A 19,329-nucleotide genomic window follows, 5' to 3' on the forward strand; every position below is an offset into this window, starting at 1 on the left:
TATGTCGTACCTTGCAATAAATGATGACGTCATCAGTGGTGTACTATGTTATACCTTGAAGTTAATGTCGACGCCATCAGTGGTGTAGTATGTCGTGCCTTGAAATGACTGTGGCTGAGGTTATCACATGGTGATGTCATCGGCAATGACGTCATCATGGAGTCACATCAGGTCATCTTTAATGACCGGAACTGAAGACATTATGACGTCATATATGGTTAGGACGTCGCAACTAGTATAAGAGGTCCGCAGGCGAGTCTCGCTTATCCAGGCGTCCGTGTGACGCCTTTATTTGGCGCTTCGCCGAGCGCCGCACCCCATAGCATATAGAAGCAGATGGAGTACAGCAGGAATCAGCGACGTTTCAAATTGGTTTACAGGAAAGAAACGATGCAGTATCAGTCCAAATTGTGCGTGGACACTTCTACCAAGCCGCAAGGAAAATCATGAAGTGGGAGTGAAAAAAATAGAGAAAGAGGTGCCAGTAGTGGAGGGCTTCAGACAACCGCGCAACAGATGCTTTCGCCTCATCGTAGTTTAGTGGTCCAAATTGCCCCTAGAATTGTTGGGCTAGGTGGCGTCATCACCCTACGTAAACCTCGTTTCATTCAACAACTATGCGGTGCCCTACGCGGGCCGAACCTACAAGAAAGCGGAGTATAATTATTCTTTAACAAAAAAAGGATGTTTGAGCAATATTTTCGTTATCAAAAGATGTCGTCTCTCCGTGTACGGCCTACCAATTATTGTCGTGATCTATCACCACGCGTTGTGCTTGCTGGAATATGTAGGACCCATCCAGCCGCCTTGCTCGCTGGGCTCTTAGTTACCAGAAATATGGCATTCATGTCTTTAATCATCAGGCCTAAAGCATACGGGCGCGGACGCTCTTTCCCGCTCGCCGATACCCAGCGCTTCCTCATCTTACCAGGTCTGTGCTTACTTTTTACATCGGTTGCCGTTCTCGATTTGGCCATCGAACATCGGAATTGCTCTTGAATCACTGCACTTCTGGAATTTCAAGTCCCACTCCCGGTCATTCATCCAGAGCCCTCATCCACCAAACCCACCACTCCTCCATTCGTGACGGCAATCTCTATCTCCGCAATTATTTGCTTGACAGAAGGAAATGGTTCAGAGTTGTCCCACGTAATCACCCCTTCGACATGTGCGCTGCTTTCCACTCTGACCTAGAGCGTGCCTATAGTGGTGTATTGAAAACCTACACAAGCCTCCGTCTGCGGTTTCAGTGGCGTGGAATGTACCGCTTTGTACAGTATTTCATGCGCATTTGCCAATCTTGTCAACACTAAAAACTCCTGACATGTCCCCTGCCTCGTTGCAGCCGATACCCAGTCCAGCCCGTTCATTTGATCGCTTGCCATAGATCTTTCTGGCCGCTTTCCTACTACTGCCGCTGGCAACCGCTGGATTATCGTGGCAGTAGATCCTCTTACTCGCAACATTATAACATAACCATTGCCATCTGCCTCTGCACAAGACAGCGCTTTCTTCCTCAAGAACTTAATTCTTCGCCACGGGACCCACAGCGAACTACTCAGCAACCGCGGACGTGTTTTCTTGTCCGACGCTCGTAAGGCCCTGACGAGAGAATGCCACATCATTCACCGCACTGCTACTTCCTACCACCCTGGGAGGAATGGCCTGACAGAACGTTTCAACCACACTCCGTGTGACATGCTGACCATGTACCGTCTGTTGCAGAAATTTGCAGCCCAACGCGCCGGTCGGAGGAGCAGTATCGCTCCCCAGAGGCGGCGCTGCGCCCGCCGGTGCCGTTTCAAAGGGGACGCTCCTATATTCCATCCATCCATTCCATCCATCCTGCCTGTTGACGCAGCTATAAAGAGTTTGAAGGCTTGCTCTCTTCCCCTCATCCCGCGGCTGAGAGCAAAGATGTGCGATATCAACCGCGGGATGAGGGGATAAGAACAAGCCTCCTCACCTTAAAAGAGCATGTCTCCGAATATCACAGTACGTGTGCATATCTGAAGTGATGAAGTATGCCATACGTCAATGCCGCTGCGCCTGACTCAATGGGTGGAAAGCGGAGATTGATGCCTTAATTCACTCTGAAATAACTTGCCTGGTATAAGTGACAAAACGTTATTCAGCAGGTTCACCGAGACAGCATAAAAGACAACGTCAGTTCAGTTCAGTTCAGTCGTTCAGTCGTGTCCGACTCTTCGTGACCCTATTGACCATGACAAGCCACGCTTTCCGGTCTCTCACTATCTTCCTAACATCACATAACTTCATCTGCAGTGCCTCGAGGATGCTATCTAACCATCGCGTTCGCTGCCTACCCCTTCTCCGGCGACCCTCAACCTTTCCCAACATCAAATCTTTCTCCAGCTACTCCTCTCTTCTCATCAGATGACCAAAGTAGCTGAGCTTTAACTTTAGAATTTGACCCTCCAATGAGCAGTCAGGGTTTATGGTCGAAAATATTGACTGATTTGATCTTCTGGCAGTCCAAGGAGCTCTCAAGAGTCTTCGCCAGCACCACAATTCAAACGCGTCAATTCTTCGGTGGTCAGCCTTTTTCACAGTCCAACTCTCGCATCCATACATCACAACTGGAAAGACCATAGCACGAGTTATACGGATCTTGGTTGGCAGACTAATGTCTCTGCTCTTTACTAGGCGGTCAAGGCTAACCATTGCTCTCTTTCCCAGAAGCAGGCGTCTCCTAATTTCATGGCTGCAGTCTCCTTCCGAGGTAATCTTGGAGCCCAAGAAGAGAAAATCTGTCACAGCTTCCACTTCTTGTCCCTTGATGCTCCAGGACTTGATAGGGCAAGACGCCATGATCTTTGTCTTTTTAGTGTTCAGTTTAAGCCCAAACTTCTCACTCTCTTCTTGTACGCGCATCAGAAGTCTCTTGAGTTCCGCTTCACTTTCTGCCATTAAAGTGGTATCATCCGCATATCTAAGGTTGTTGATACGTTTTCCAGCAATCTTCACTCCAGCTGAAGACTCGTCCAGACCAGCCTTCCTCATGATGCACTCTGCATATAGGTTAAATAGGCAGGGCGACAGTATGCAGCCTTGCCTCACTCCTTTCTCAATCGGAAACCAATCAGTAAGATCATGCCCAGTTCTGACTGTGGCCTCTTGCCCTTCATACAGGTCTCTGAGGAGACAGATGAGGTGAATTGGAACTCCCATCTCTTGGAGAGCTGGCCACAATCTGCTGTGATCTACGCAGTCAAACGCTTTCGCATAATCAATAAAGCAGAAGCAGATGGGTTTCTGGAACTCTCTTGCTTTTTCCTTGATCCAGCGAAGGATGGCAACTTGGTCTCTAGTTCCTCTGCCCTTGCGAAACCCAGCTTCCACGTCCGGAAGCTCCCGATCCACATACTGCTGCAGCCTACCTTGGAGGATTTTCAACATCAACTTGCTAGCATGCGAAATAAGCGCGATCGTGCGGTACTAGGAACAATATTTGGCACTGCCTTTCTTTGGAATGGGGATGTAAACTGACCTCCTCCAATCCTGTGGCCACTGCAGGGTTGTCTAAATCTTCTGACATAATGTATGCAGAATGTTAACAGCGTCATTGTTGATGTTTTGAAGCAACTCAGCTGGAATGCTATCAATTCCGCTAGCTTTTTTCTTAGCAAGGCTGGCTAAGGCCCATTCAACTTCACTCTTCAGGATGCCCGGCTCGAGATCAGTGATCACAACCGTCTTATGTTGGGTTTTCACATTCGGGTCTTTCTTGTACAGTTCTTCTATGTATTCCTGCCACTTCTTCTTTATCTCTGCGGCTTCAGTGAGGTCCTTGCCTCGTTTGTCCTTTATCACGCCCATCTTAGCACAGAAGCTTCGTTTGATATTTTTGATTGTTTTATACAGAGCTCTTGTGTTCCTTAATTGGCTGTTGTCCTCAACTGCTTGGCACTGTATGTTCAGGAAGGCATTCTTATCTCTCCTTGCTATTTTCTGAAAATCCGCATTGAGAACCTTGTATCTTTCTGTTTCCCCCATAAATTTTGCCATCCTCCTTTCCTCAGCTATTTGCAAAGCCTCTTCAGATAACCAGTTTGCTTTCTTGAATTTCTTTTGCTTTGGAACTACCTTAGTAGCAACTTCTTGTATTATATCACGAACATCAGCCCACATCTCTTCGGGCTCTTTGTCTTTTAGATCTAATTCTTGAAATCGATTCCTCCCTTCCACAGCATATTCTAATGGAACTTGATCCAGATCATACCTGAAAGGCCTTCTAGTTTTCTGCGTTTTCCTCAATCGAAGCTTAATCTTGGCAACAAGAAGCTGATGATCGGTGCCACAATCGGCCCCAGGCCTTGTTTTTACTGCTTGTATGCGCTTCTCCATCTCTGTCGGCAAATAATATAATCGATCTGATTCCTGTTCAGACCGTCCGGTGAAGTCCATGTGTACAGGCGCCTCGTGCGCTGTTGAAAATGAGTATTCGCTATGGTCAGGTTGTTTTCTTGACAAAACTGTACTAGCCTCTGCCCATCTTCATTCGGCTCACCAAGACCAAACTTGCCTGTAATTCCGGATATTTCTTCACTCCCTACCTTAGCATTCCAGTCTCCTATGAGAAAAACGAACGTCTGATGATGGGGTGCGGTCTAAAAGGCATTGTAGGTCCGCATAAAATCTCTCAACGTCAGCTTCTTCAGCAATAGTGGTCGGTGCATAGACTTGGATAACTGTTTTGTTGAAAGGGTGACCTTTGATCCGAAGTGAAATCATTCGGTCGTTTTTGGGGTTGTACCCTAGCACTGCTTCGCCCATTCTTCTGTTTACTATGAGAGCGACCCCATTCCTTCTCTTGGATTCGTGCCCACAATAAAAGACATAATGGTCACCGGAGTTAAATTCTCCCATTCCGGTCCACTTGAGCTCGCTGATACCCAAGATATCAATGTTCAATCTGTCCATTTCTTGCTTGACGATATCCAGTTTACCTTGCGTCATAGATCTTACATTCCATGTTGCTATGTGATACATCTTCTTGCAACATCGGACTTTCCGGTCGCTTCCCGACACATCCACAACTGAGCGTCCTTTTGGCTTTAGCCCAGCCGCTTCATTCGTCCTGGAGCTACTAGGAATCGCCCTTTGTTCATCCCCAGTAACACGTGGGACGCCTTCCAACCTGGGGGGCTCATCTTCCAGCGCCATATCATTAATGGTATTGTGACTGGCCATAGGGTTTTCTTGGCAGGAAATACTGGAGTGGGTTGCCATTACCTTCTCCAGTGAATCACATTTTGTCAGAACTCTCAGCCGTGACCTGTCTATCTTGGGTGGCCCTACACAGCAGAGCTCACGACTTCATCGAGTTTCGCAAGCCCCTTCGCCACGACAAGTCAGTGATCCATGAAGGGGAAAAGCCGACGTACATTCTAGTAAAGTCTTTTAAATTATCCGTATCATATATACTACTGTCGCGGCACCGAGACCGTCCAGTGGGTTGGCTTATTGAAGAGCCTTTGTTTGTGTGAGCGTCATACTGCTGATAAGCCATCGTTATGTGAAGCGTAAAAGCGTTAAAAATCACTGCAGCCACCCATATTGTAGAAATGCAAAAGTACTGACGCCTCCTCCTCATTTGTGAAATGCAAAGTAATCAATGGCGTAATCAGCACAGCAGCAAAGACGAGGCGCACACCGCATCTTTTTAATAGCATCTCTTGTGCTAGGCCACGCCATGGCGTCGCTGGCGGCGGGAAGTTATTATCTCACCAAGGCTCTCCACGGTGGCATCTCTCATGATATCACGTTGTTGCTAGGATGCGCCATCATGTCAGGGGCGGTGATCTGCATGGCAACCTCTGTGGCTTTGCGTCAAAAACAGCGCACCCCCTTCGTTCGAAGTTTTTCGGTAAATTCTCTTATTATCGTTTTCTTTATTTCTTGTTAATAATGACTTTTTAATCTATTCCGATGTCAGACCTCGATGTTTGCTGTTTATCTGTAGTCAAAAATCAGTAGGACATTGAAATAGTACATTCCGCTGATTTATGTCTAGTTGACACATATTGACCCCAAGTAGCAGAAAGTGGGCTATGACGTGGGGGCCCGCGTTGGGCCCGTGGGGGCAGCCCATACATGCCCCATGCGGAACTATCAACACGTACCCAGAGGGGCCCCGAGTGGGCTGCCCAATTTTGCCGTGATTGGTCACAATCTGTATCCGTGTGGGCAGCCCAAATAGGGCTGACCGCATTCAGCCCAGATAGCCCAATGTGGGCAGCACACCAGAATTATTAATCGGTCCCACGTTTGTGCACGCAGTGCCATCCCATTGATCAAGGTTTTAATTGTTAAGTCGAAAAATTCCTCCAAGACCTGAATTGTACAGGCGCTGCATTTGCAGAGGCCAGTCCGTTTCGGGCTGAGCCACGTGCTGCCCTCGTGGGTTGAACCTGGCATTTTCGGGGCTGCCCAAGTTCCAATAATCATCAAGTGTGAAACATTAGGCACTATATTTTTTTCGCCTGGTATGTGACGCTCAGTAGTATAAGAGAAATTTATTCACAACACTACAATAATGTGGGCTGGTCAACATCACCCCCAATATGTTGCTCTGCATATTTATTTCGGTGGTGTGTAGAATAGTAATGCCGCAGGAAACATTTGGAGGTCGTTCAGTACATATTTGCAAAGCGGTAGAGTTACTGTTGCAAATTTTCTGTCAGTACTGCATAACTAACGTAGTTTTTAGAGTAAATATAGATAGTCTTTATTCATAGCATAGATATGCTTAGGACAGTTATGTGAAACTCAGAGAATAAGTAATTAGTGGCCGGTATATTATGATTTACATAATTGAAATTGTGCCTTAAATATGGGGTGGAGATATTTCAGAGCGGTAAACCCGCCTACGGGCCCAATTTGGAACCCACTGCGGCCTTTCATGGGCCGCCCCAATTCGGCTGATCTTATTTTTACCGCGTGGACTTCGAATATATGTTGCAATTTCCTGCAAGCACACCAAGAAAAACCCTTGTGGACAGCGTGGGGGTGTGCTGGCCTTTCTGCCCGGCCGCAAACCATGTCGGACTCATTCGGCTTTTGCGTTATCAGAACCAATCGGACTAGCCCGTCTTATACTTGCTTTAGGCCCCCATTTGCATCGGATCTGCCCTAAATTGCCTCGCAAGAGACGTTGAGGGCAGAAGCGGGAAGGAGCACTTGCCTTTCCCACTAATGGTCATGCGGAAATTATCTAGGTTTATAGTGGGCAGCCCTATTTGGGGCAGCCCAGGAATTTTCGGCGTGAATCCCACATTTTCGTTTCACCTTCCCTCAAGTACCCCTCAAGGGTCCCGTGTAGGCAATGTGTGGGCCTACCTGTATTTAGCCCCACCGCGGCGCATGCGAAAACTATTCGGCTTTTTAGCGGGCAGCCCCAATTAGATTAGCCCAGGCTTTTCCTACACAAAGCCCAAATTTACTTTGCATCGGCCCTAATTTCCCCAAGCAGGACACCTGAGGGCCAAATGTGGGAATATATACTCAGTTCGCCCTTTTCACGCCTATATGATGCGCAGATGAAAAAAGCAGGGGCAAGCCCAATTTGGGCTTGCCCACTTGATCCCTAAACGGGGCTGTCATATATGTTATTGTGGTTCATCATTATCATCATTATCAGCCTGACTACACCCACTGCAGGGCTAAGGCCTCTCCCATATTTCTCCAATTAACCCGGTTCTGTGCTAGCTGCATTCACTTGACCGCTGCGAACTCCTTAACGGAACGGAGTGCAATAAACCAGATGTAGTAGCGCTTGTCCCGTGTCCTTCCTTTTCTCTCGTGTGCGTGTGTGTTTTTTTTTTGCGCTAAGAACGCCGTATGGAACTTCTTAACCTCATCCGCCCACCTAACTTTCGGCCGCCCCCTACTACGATTTTCTTCCCTTGGCTTGGAATCCAGTTTGTTACCCTAAGCGACCATCGGTTATCCTCTCTTCGCACTACATGTCCTTCCCATGCCCATTTCTTCTTAATTTCCACTAGAATGTGAGTAACGTGAGTTATTTCTCTGTCCCGCTTTGCACGCTTCCTATCTCTAAATGTTACCCCTACAGTTGTCCGTTCCATAGCCCTCCGAGTTGTCCTCAACTTAAATAAAGCCCTCATGGTTAGCCTCCACATTTCAGCCCCATAGGTGAGTACAGGTAAGATGACTCTCTTGTATACTTTTCTCTTGAACGATACAGGTACGTTGCTATGTCATAATTGGCGAGTGCTTGCCAAATGCGCTCCATCCCAATCATATTCTTCTTGTTATTTCCTTTTCATGGTTCAGACCTGCGGTTACCACCTGTCCTAAGTAGACATACTCGCCTACTACCAGTATTTCGCTACCTAATGTAAGATGCTATTCCTTCCCGAGGCTGTTGAATATTACCTTAGCCTTCTGCATATTGATTTTTAAGCCTACCTTTCTACTTTTCCTGTCTAGGTCATCAATCATTATTTGCAGTTCATCCCCCGAGTTGCTTAGCAAGGCAATGTCATCAGCATATCGCAGATTACTGAGGTATTCTCCATCTACACTTATCCCTAACTGCTTCCATTCCAAGTCTGTGAATACTTCCTCTAAACAAGCTGTGAATAGTACTGGGGAGATTGTGTCTCCTTGCCTGACACCTTTCTTTATGGGAATATGTGTTACTTTCTTTATGCAGAGCTATGGTTGCTGTGCAGCCACTATATATATATATATCTTCCAGCACTTTCACGTACGGCTCGTGTACCCCCTGATTTCGCAATGCCTGCATCACCGCCGAGGTTTCAACTGAGTCAAACGCTTTTTCGTAATCAATGAATGCTATGTATAAGGGCTGGTTATATTCCGAGCATTTTTCTATCACCTGATTGATGGTATGGATATGATCGATAATAGAGTACCGTTTCCGAAACCCTGCTTGATCCTTTCCTTAATTGCAGTCTAAGGTTGTCCTGATTCTATTAGCGATTACCTTAGTAAATACCTTATACGTAACAGACAGTAAGCTGATTGGTCTGTAATTTTTAAGTTCCTTAGAGTCCCCTTTCTTATGAATGAGAGTAATGTTTGCATTCTTCCGTGGCTCCGGTACCGTAGATGACACAAGGCACTGTGTATACGGAGTGGCCAGCTTTTCTAGCACGATATCCCCCCCCCCCCCGTCTTTTAACAAATCTGTACTTATCTGATCCTCTCCAGCTGACTTCCCCTTTTTCATAGTTTGTAATGCCTTCTTGACCTCGTCTTTCGTGACTGGTGGAGTGTCTGACTGTTGTTCCCTATCGCCAATCTCATTACGGTTCTGACTACTTTGGCTACTGTAGAGATCTGTATAGAGCTCCTCGGCTACTTTGACTATCTTGTCCACATTTGTGATGAGGTTGCCCGCCTTGTCCCTTATCGCATACATCTGGTTTTTGCCTATGCACAATTTCTTTTTTACCGCTTTAAGGCTTCCCCCGTTCCTTACAGCATGCTCAAGTTTCTCCATGTTATACTTCCTCATATCGGCCACCTTGCGCTTATTGATCAGCTTTGATATCTCGGTCAAATCTGTCCGGTCTGTTGGATTTGAAGCTTTCATACTCTGGCATTTCTTAATCAAATCTTTCGTCTCCTTAGACAACTTACCGGTATACTCTCTAACTATCGTACTGCTTACTTCTACAGCGCACTTAGGAATGATACCTCTGAAATTATTGTTGATTGCTTCTAGGGTAATGTCACCATCCTCGGTTAGAGCTGAATATCTATTCTGTAGCGACATCTTGAACTCTTCTGCCCTCTCCCTCACCGCTAATTCGTTGATAGGTTTCCTTCTTACTAATCCGTTGCGTTCCTTCTTCAGATTTAGTCTAATTTGGGACCTCACCATCCTGTGGTCACTGCATCGCACTTTCCCGATTACCTCTAGATCTTGCATAATGGCGGGGGTTGAACACAGTATGAAGTCAATTTCATTTTTGGTCTCCCTGTTAGGACTTTTCCATGCCCATTTCCGGTTCTTCCGCTCGCTGAAGAAGGTATTCATGATTCTTAAGTTGTTCCGCTGGTATTATTTATTGCTTAAGTTTAGCGCCGTTAAGTTATTGTCAGGTTGGGTCCAAGCCCAACTTGGCAATACGGGCCCCAGGTGGGCCACGTAATGTGTGCTACTTGGGGACCAGATGTTGCCAGTTATCAGTACAACACATCTATAAGCCAGGTATTCTCAATTTATAACAATATACACTCTTCTGTACCAGTTTACATGGGGACGCAAGAGCATTCAACTTGAAGTAAATAGCTATTACGAGATATTCGCCACGGTCTTATAGACAATGAAGTGCAACAGCGTTAAGTCAAGGGTTTTTCTGCGTCGAGAGAAAGCGTTTGGGACCGCACCCGAGTGTACGAGCAGTGGTTCTCAAGATACGTACCCCCCTGGCAACTCGAATGGTGACCATTTGCATCCCCAAAGGTTGAATGTGTGGCTACCACATCATGGTGAGAGCAGATTTAGGCTAGCTCTTTAACGCGTGCGAGCCGAACTAATCATCGGACACTACTTCAGTTTCTCTAGCAGCCTTCCTTGGGGAACATTTTTAGCCGAGATAGGTTGCGAATTGTACAGGAGGTCGCGTTTATTGCAAGGAAGAATACAGAGCGGAACCGGTACTAAGTATATGTATGTATTCATGTAGTAATTGTCCATAATAACACTCCCCTTTCGGGAGGGGGACATGGCACAGTGTATTTGTACCCAAATTTGGGGCCGCCATCTTAGATTGCGACGTCACGTGTTAGGTCGCCAACTTGGATTCTGAATTTAAAACTCTACTGCCATCTTGGATTATGACGTCATTAGTATGTTTTTGCAAAACCGGCCGCCATCTTCTCTTAAGGCGTAAGAGCACCGTGATTACTAACAATGCCGCAATCTTGGCGTCATCACGTAATTTAAGGTTGCCGCCACCTTGGATTGTGGCATCAGGCGGTCGGCTGCCATCTTGAATCAAGAATTTAAACTATGCCACAATCTTGGATTATTATGCAAGCGTCACGTGATCACCAACTAGGCTGTCATCTTGGCAACATCATGTGACCCAGGATTGTTAGGGTAGGCGCCATCTTCAGTGACATCACATGACATTGACAGGACCTTAGGGAGACCGCCATTTGTCTGGCACCACGCAACCTAGAGTGGACCTTAGAGCGGATGCCATCTTGGATGGCTAAGGTGGCAAACCACCGGGCTGAGCACTTCTTTGAATTTAGAGAAATTCTAACTCAAGTTCTTGGCGCTAACGTGAAGGACCCGGACAAAGCGACGTGAAATCATCACGCGTGAGAAGCGCTCGCGATTTTATTATGCACCAATAAATTTCAGAGTAATGCAAGTAATTGCGCACATCGTTCCGCGCAAGAGCAGGAGTTCTCATGCATGCATCAACAGAGTATGCATATGCACAACTGAACATAAATGGATCGCTTACCAGCGTGCTACTTATTTCATTTCCGGTGAGGTAATAAATAAATAATAATAATAAATTGGTTCACAGGAAGGGAAAGGCGCAGTAACTGTCACACTTGCTCTGTGGACACCCGAACCGCGCCGTAAGGGAAGGGAGGAAGGTGGGAATGAAAGTGGAAAGAGAGAAAGAGGAGCCGTAGTGGAGGGCTACGGAGTAATTTCGACCACCTGGGGATCTTTAACGTGCGCTGACATCGCACAGCACACGACGCCTCTTCGTTTCGCCTCCATCGAAACGCAGCCGCCGAGGTCGGGTTCGAACCCGGGAACTCCGGCACAGTAGTCGGGCGTCTTACCACTGCACCACCCCGGCGGGGCCCGGTGAGGTAGCGTGTGTAAAAATTCCGAAATCAAAGTGGACCCAGCGCATTCCTGCACGAGCGCAGCACAGAGCGCTGCAATGTCAAAACCTGTTTTGATCCCGCGGACTGCGCGCAGATAAGGCTGAGGGAGCGAAGAGAAAGTGAAGCCGCAACTGGAAATATATTCTTTGTGCTTCTGATAGTAGTACTACCCTGAGACCAAAGCGGGGGTGTAGCCTCCATTCGCTCTTCCCGAACACAGACGACAGGTCCTGGATAACTATGTCCTGGATCTAGCTACGGAGCGGGCGCCAAAACCAAGACAATATTAGGAAGGTTGAATGCTGCTGAACCGAAAGTGGAGCAAAATATGTCTCCGGGCGACCGAGCGTTGCATCGAGCACAACCACCATTTCGTTTCACGCATCAAAGTTCACCGGCGTTCTAGGTAGAATTCACATTCAATTTTGGCATGCGATGACGGCAGACGCCTTCCTGCTCTACTCGGTAAGCTCTTCGCGGCGGCAGCGTTCATGCGCAGTGCGAAACATATTTTCCTCTTTTCCGCACCTGCGCGCGCGTCCGCTGCGATGCCGCTACTGCCCTCCTCTTTTTGCAGCGGCATAACGGCACCTTATACCAGCGGAATATGCGACCAGATAGCGCCAAGCTTCTGCTCGTAGCCTCCGAACACGTGCGCGCCACCATTCTACAGAAACTGCACGACGCCCCCACTGCGGATCATCTTGGTCTATCTCGCACGTACGACAGCGTCCGCCGCGATTTCGTTTGGCCGGGCCTCTATCGCTCTGTTCGTCGTTACGTGGATTCTTGTGACCGACCGGTGTCAGCGACGGAACAAGCCATCGATGGTGCCTGCTGGATACCTGCAGCCGATAGACATTCCAGTAGACCCGTTTTCCCGAGTTTGCCTTGATCTCCTTGGGCCTTTCCCACTCTCTTCGTCGGGGAATAAATGAATTGCGGCGACCACGGATTATACTATGCGCTACGCTGTCACCCGAGCGATACCCACCAGCTGTGCAACTGACGTGGCTGCGTTTCTTCTCCACGACGTCATCCTGCTCCATGGTACTCCACGCCAGCTGCTCACTGACCATGGCCGTTGCTTTCTTGCTCGAGTAGCCGACAAAATTCTCCTGTTCTGCTCCATTAAGCACTGCTTCACCACCGCTTACCATCCACAAACGAACGGCCTCACCGAACGCCTCAACCGCACGCTAACGGACATGTCAATGTATGTACCGGATGATCACCGTGACTGGGATGTTACTCTGCCGTTTGTAACGTTCGCATATAATTCCTCCCGTCACGACACGATGGGCTACTCACCCTTTTATTTTCTATACGGCTGCGACCATCCCCTTCCGTTTGATAGCGTACTGCCTTCCCCCGTTAATGCCAGCTCCTATCTCCCAAAATTCCGAGAAACGCCGCCATGATTCTCGTCACCGGGTCCACTACTCTCCGGGCTCTCTCGTCTTGCTCTGGACTCCCGCTCGCAGAGTTGGGCTGTGTGAGAAGCTCTTGCCACGCTACGCAGGACCCTATCGTGTTTTACGGCCAGTCACTCCTGTGACATACGAGATCACCCCTGTGCATACGCCGCAACAGTCCGCTATGCCACGTACCGAGATCGTTCATGTCGCCCGAATGAAGCGGTGCTACACCTGCACTAGTTCGACATAATGCGCACCGAGACTGTGCTTTTCGGGGGGGGGGGGGGGGGGGTCGTCGTCATCATCATCATCATCATCAGCCTGATTATACCCACTGCAGAGCGAAGGCCTCTCCCATATTTCTCCACTTAACTCGGTTCTGTGCTAGCTGCATCCACTTGACACTGCGAACTTAATCTCATCCGCCCACCTAACTTTCTGCCGCCCCCTGCTACGCATATATGCCCTGCGTCGCTGGATGTTGAAGAAGAGGATGATCAACAGTAGTGACGCGAAAGGAAGACGAAGCTAGAGCAACGGCAGCTGTTACTACGAGAAGGTTGGCGCCTACCCGTAAACATTCGCTTAAGTTATCAGCCATTGCGTTCTCGAGCTAACCTTCTTGCAACGTGTCAATATTAACGGAAATACTGTCTGTGATACAAGTAACATACACACATTTCTCTACACTGCATTTATTCGCTGCATCATATGTATTTCAATGCAACATGCTGGTATCATGTAAACCGAGGGCTACTTGGCACGGTAAATTCGCTAAATACTACCAGCCTCACGGGTTGTTTTGCTATCTTTTGATTCGAAATATACCTGTATACGTGAAGGTGCTATCATTTCAAAATGCTGTAAAACGGCTGTAGTGTTCAGTAGCCAGTCCTTTCTATTATTAGGAACTGTAAGCAACGCACATTTTCTAGGAACAATTTCTTCGTGCATGTGTCTTGTCTGAACCCATCAAAAGATATTGAAGACTGTCAGGATCATCTGACACATGAACTGTATAATGACTAGTTTTCAGCAGTTTGCAAACAAACGCAGGGCAAAAATCTTCTCATATAGCTAATATGCGACTGGAAAGGTGGCCATTAGGCCCTTCTAAAGCCAATGGCCTATCTATTGGACAGTCTAAGGCCAGTGTCAATCTACAACATTTCCTCAACACCAGCACGCAACCGAAGTCTAAAAAGAATCTTGGTAATCTAAGTCAACTTACAGTCAGCAGCCTATATGTTGCATAGCCTGAGACCAGGGTCCATCATCACACATTGAACACCCTTTGCCACCAGCATTAGACGGACAGTAACTTCATTCTGGTATTGTGACTGGCCATAGGGTTTTCTTGGCAGGAAATACTGGAGTGGGTTGCCATTACCTTCTCCAGTGAATCACATTTTGTCAGAACTCTCTGCCGTGATGTATGGATGCGAGTTGGACTGTGAAAAAGGCTGACCGCCGAAGAATTGACGCGTTTGAATTGTGGTGCTGGCGAAGACTCTTGAGAGTTCCTTGGACTGCCAGAAGATCAAATCAGTCAATATTGTCGACCATAAACCCTGACTGCTCATTGGAGGGTCAAATTCTAAAGTTAAAATTCTAAAGTTAAAGCTCAGCTACTTTGGTCATCTGATGAGAAGAGGGGAGTCGCTGGAGAAAGATTTGATGTTGGGAAAGGTTGAGGGTTGCCGGAGAAGGGGTAGGCAGCGAACGCGATGGTTAGATGGCATCCTCGAGGCACTGCAGATGAAGTTATGTGATGTTAGGAAGATAGTGAGAGACCGGAAAGCGTGGCGCGACATGGTCAATAGGGTCACGAAGAGTCGGACACGACTGAACGACGGAACTGAACTTCATACTGGGCTGAGCTTTATTTCTGATTGGAACGCCGGCTTACACCAATTAATTTTTAAGTCTTCAGGACAAACTATTTAGATTTGTATCCATGTGATAGTTTTATAAGGGAAGCTGCTGAAATGTCACAAACTGCACTTTTGATAAAAGCAAAAAGAGTAATATTTAGCAGATTTTGCAAAGATGTTGAAATAAAATGAGAAACAAATATACTGTGACTTAGAATTCATCTACAGAAAATTTGGGTTTCTATCAGTTGTTCTGTTTTCGTTTTGATAAAAAGCGTTTTTTAAAGACTGCCTTAATGATTTCATGTCGCTATCTCGCTTTCGTAATGCACCCTCATTGCAAAATTTTTGTCAATAATTTTTTATTTCATGTTTAGACGTCATGCCTTAGTATTCTAGCGCCATTCCTGCTGCAAGTAAATAGGTGACTACCAAATTCTCACCAAACAAATCATATCTAAATACGCACAAAGTACCTTGAAAAGTTCCGAGCTCATCTCCAAAGAGTGCCATGACGTTTGCGTCGGTAGGATATCTCCACGTCAATACGTACAGTTTTTTTCCTAAAAGTTATTTGCCGTCTTTTAACTTAACTGCTGATAAATTGGATTCTAGTGAAAAAACTACTGACACGCAACTTTTGTAACAATTGAATACAAACATTTATAGAAACAGGGCACCCACAAATTGTCTCAGACTCTCAATCCAGTAGAAATGCTACCCTCGTGGTGTAGGCTTGTGCCAAAGTGTAATACAAAAAAAAACTGGCTTTTGATGTCCTGTTCACAGGTCACGTCATATGGCCTCATTTCGACGCATTTATCGCCTTATTGCCATATTTAACGTCGTCCACAAAAATTCACAGCTAATTCATTTTGTAGGATAAATATTTGAGGCATTCTGTATAATCTGCAGGAGGTTGATACTAGTGTCTCGTGACTTTCAATAGAGTTTAGCGACTTCGAGCCTGCCTAAATGCACTATTCATCGATTCATCATCGAAAACATACCATGCTACTTGGGTACAACTTGGCATGGGCTCGATTTGTAAATATGCTCTGCGAACACTACAAGTACAAGTACAAGAAGTCCGAGAACTTTAAATCACGATGCTAATTTCTGAAATGCGCCACAGTCTTCACCTCTGCGTGCTTTATGATTTCTACTTTTTATTTGAGGAAATGTACTAGAAATGAATACAAATGCTTAATAACAAGGAGTGATGACTAAAATGACACCTATTGACTATTAGTTCTATAGGCTTTCGCCGTTCACTTCTTATGAAATATCCTAAGTGGCCAGTAATTTTTTCTATCTCTACTTTGCAGATCTGTTCAATTCGGCAATGTATTTATGCATATGAAAATCCCAGTGTGCTCCAATTTTCGGCCGATCGCGTTGTGTGGGTACGAGCTATCTCTAAAGAGGTCGACAACAGCGAAGTAGATAATTGTTTTTCTGTGCTTCCTCTGCCATCGAAAAGCACCACATTTAAGCTAGAATGCTGACAGATATTGTCATTGTAGAGTGGCAACTTTTTCTAGTTTACAATGACATTAAAAACAAAAGGAAAAAAACAGGGGTTCTCTTTCATTGGTTCTCTGAACCCGCTGAGTCATGCATTTCTCTCAAACGCTTCAACATTGTTTAGAAAAGTGGTGCGGTACTAGATGTAAGGGCTCTACTCAGAAAATGTTTAGAAAAAATAGAATTCCTGCAACTAAGTGGAACCGCATTCACAGCAATTAGCAGGTCACTAGCAATATTCTTTGCACTTAAGATAATGCCAGATGCTCATTTACTTCATTCACCCTGCGAATATTCGGAGGCCCAATGTGAGCTCTAGATCTCCCTGCGGCTCTAGATTGCATTTTATGCGCTGGATGTTGTCGATCAAATTTCACGCGTTTATTCGATCGCACTGCAATTGTAGCAGGTGATTTACTCTGCTTCTGTTCTTTCTTTTCTGCTGCTTACCTGGGTGCTTTTTTTTCTTGCGCCTATCTGAAAAAGTAACAAAGTGTCAAATTAAAATCATGGTGTCTGGAAATTATCATTACAACAAATGGTTATAAACGCATGATATTTATAAAAAATGGTTTTAAACACTTAAATGGCATTTTAAAATGTCCACCTATTCAAAAAAGACGAACACCTTGGCAAAATAATAATGCCGCCTAATCTGATATGTTTAAAGAGAAGAACAACTACTTCCTTATATGCATGGATAGGAAATTTCCCGTGTTTCATGCAAGACTAGCTTTCTTTGATGGCGCTTTCGTTCAATTTACGATTTCGGTCTACTAGCCTTCATGCCTCTGAAAATCCGTAGGCCCCACTTAACCTTGCACGTTAGCTGTGAGTTTTTTTTTTTTTTCAGAGCACCAGTACCCAAATAGAGCGGTTATTGGCTTGCACTGTATGTACTCTTCTTCAAAGACGCATGCACGAAATGTACATGTATAGTTGTCACAAAACTGTTGTGTTGAATGAGCCCTTGCTACAGATTAGCTGTTCAAAGCTGCCTCGCTCTAATAATAACCCTGCGTGTATCTATCATTAACATGTAAACCTCGTTATTAGTTGTATCCTCCAACTGTTGCATCCCATGGTGTCTTATATAACTAGCGTTATTATTAAAAATCTATTATTGATTTCTCCTACAAATACAGCTCAATGGGTTGATATGTTAACTCTTTCTATATATAATATTGCCGGGATAGATTTCCAGACACTTGTGGATTAAAGGTGGCTAGCTTATTTCACTCAGAACTTATTTAGTGCATTAATTTGTGATGAATATATTGATTCCTAACACAGACGTGAGTTGTGTTTTAGAATAAACGCCAAAATTGTACGAACCATTTTGCAAAATATGATCCCCTAAGCTGAATCTCCATCTAATAAAGACGTGTCGCTATTATTTTTTTTTATAATTTTGAACAGTCAAAATTTCCTTATTTTCTAATGATGTGCTGTGTGTACTGAAGCACCCCTATAGCCTTATACCATTTAGTTTTTGGATCATGCTAGTGTTTTTAAATTCTTTTTATAAAGCTGGTCGTTTTCATGTGTCACGATGCGCGCATAACGTTTGTGAGAATGGCTTTTTACTGCAAATGTACTGATCAATAATAAAATGCATATAATAAATATTACCTTGGTTAATCTTTTGCAAATTTTCTGGCGTCTGTGCAGAATGCAATGACGCTCTTGAGATAGTTTTAAATTTTAGGGTCGATTTATGCAGCCCATTTGAAAGCTGCAACATTTTATTCTCCTTTTATGCAAGTTCATCTTAATTATGGTATGAAATCTCAAAACGCTTTCAATTAAGCTTTTGGTTTGGTTTGGTTTGGTTTGTGGGGTTTAACGTCCCAAAGCAACTCAGGCTATGAGAGACGCCGTAGTGGAGGACTCCGGAAATTTTGACCACCTGGGGTTCTTTAACGTGCACTGACATCGCACAGTACACGGGCGCCTTGCTTTTCGCCTCCATCGAAATGCGGCCGCCGAGGCCGGGATTCGATCCCGTGTCCCTGGGAACAGTAGTCGAGCGCCGTAACCACTGCGCCACCCCGGCGGGGTCAATTAAGCTTTTCTTTCACGAAAATATTTTAAAATAATTTATGCAAGTACCACACACTCAATGCTGCCGTGAGATATTTTTAAGCTGCTGAAATATATAAATATGGCCCATTGTAGAAAAAGGAGTGCCATGCAACATTATTATGAACCTTCCTTTTCAATGCAGGAAGCCTCATTTTATCTTCGTTCACAGAGGTTTGGTTACATGGTTGAGTGGTTGCAAATATGAATACATTGAAGAGCATTCACCTGTGTTTTCTTTAATCATTATCCATGTATGCGGTAGCCCATAACCAACAATCAAGTCTACAGAAAATTTTCTGAAAGGTAAAGAATGATTACTGAGCAATAGAATCATCATGCGAATGCCTTTGAATAATTTTAGTGGTTGCGATTTTTAATTCCCGCTATTTTCAAACAGAAAATGGGTATGTTTTTTAAAACCTGCCACACTAGAAGCTCTACTGAACATTTTGAGGTTGTTGAATAGTTGGAACATCGTTGAGAGTACTGCAAATATAAGATGCCGTCGAAACGTCAGGAGTAGTCACAATGGTCATTATTTCGTA

The 19,329-nt window shown here is 45.5% G+C and overlaps 1 protein-coding gene across 1 annotated transcript in view; it reads right to left on the reverse strand.

Moving 5' to 3' along the window:
• LOC146188629 (uncharacterized) overlaps positions 1–19,329 on the reverse strand; it is a 69,708-nt gene that overhangs the window by 13,233 nt on the left and 37,146 nt on the right. The window contains exons 4-5 of the mRNA XM_084603158.1: positions 19,010–19,080; positions 17,150–17,176 (exon numbers count right to left, since the gene is read on the reverse strand). Coding sequence (XP_084459284.1) covers positions 17,150–17,176; positions 19,010–19,080 — 98 coding nt within the window. The remainder of the gene's footprint in view (positions 1–17,149; positions 17,177–19,009; positions 19,081–19,329) is intronic.

Source organism: Amblyomma maculatum, chromosome 5 (genome assembly GCF_055883805.1).
Source record: "Amblyomma maculatum isolate TAMU_Amacu chromosome 5, ASM5588380v1, whole genome shotgun sequence".
In the NCBI taxonomy this organism is placed as follows: domain Eukaryota; kingdom Metazoa; phylum Arthropoda; class Arachnida; order Ixodida; family Ixodidae; genus Amblyomma; species Amblyomma maculatum.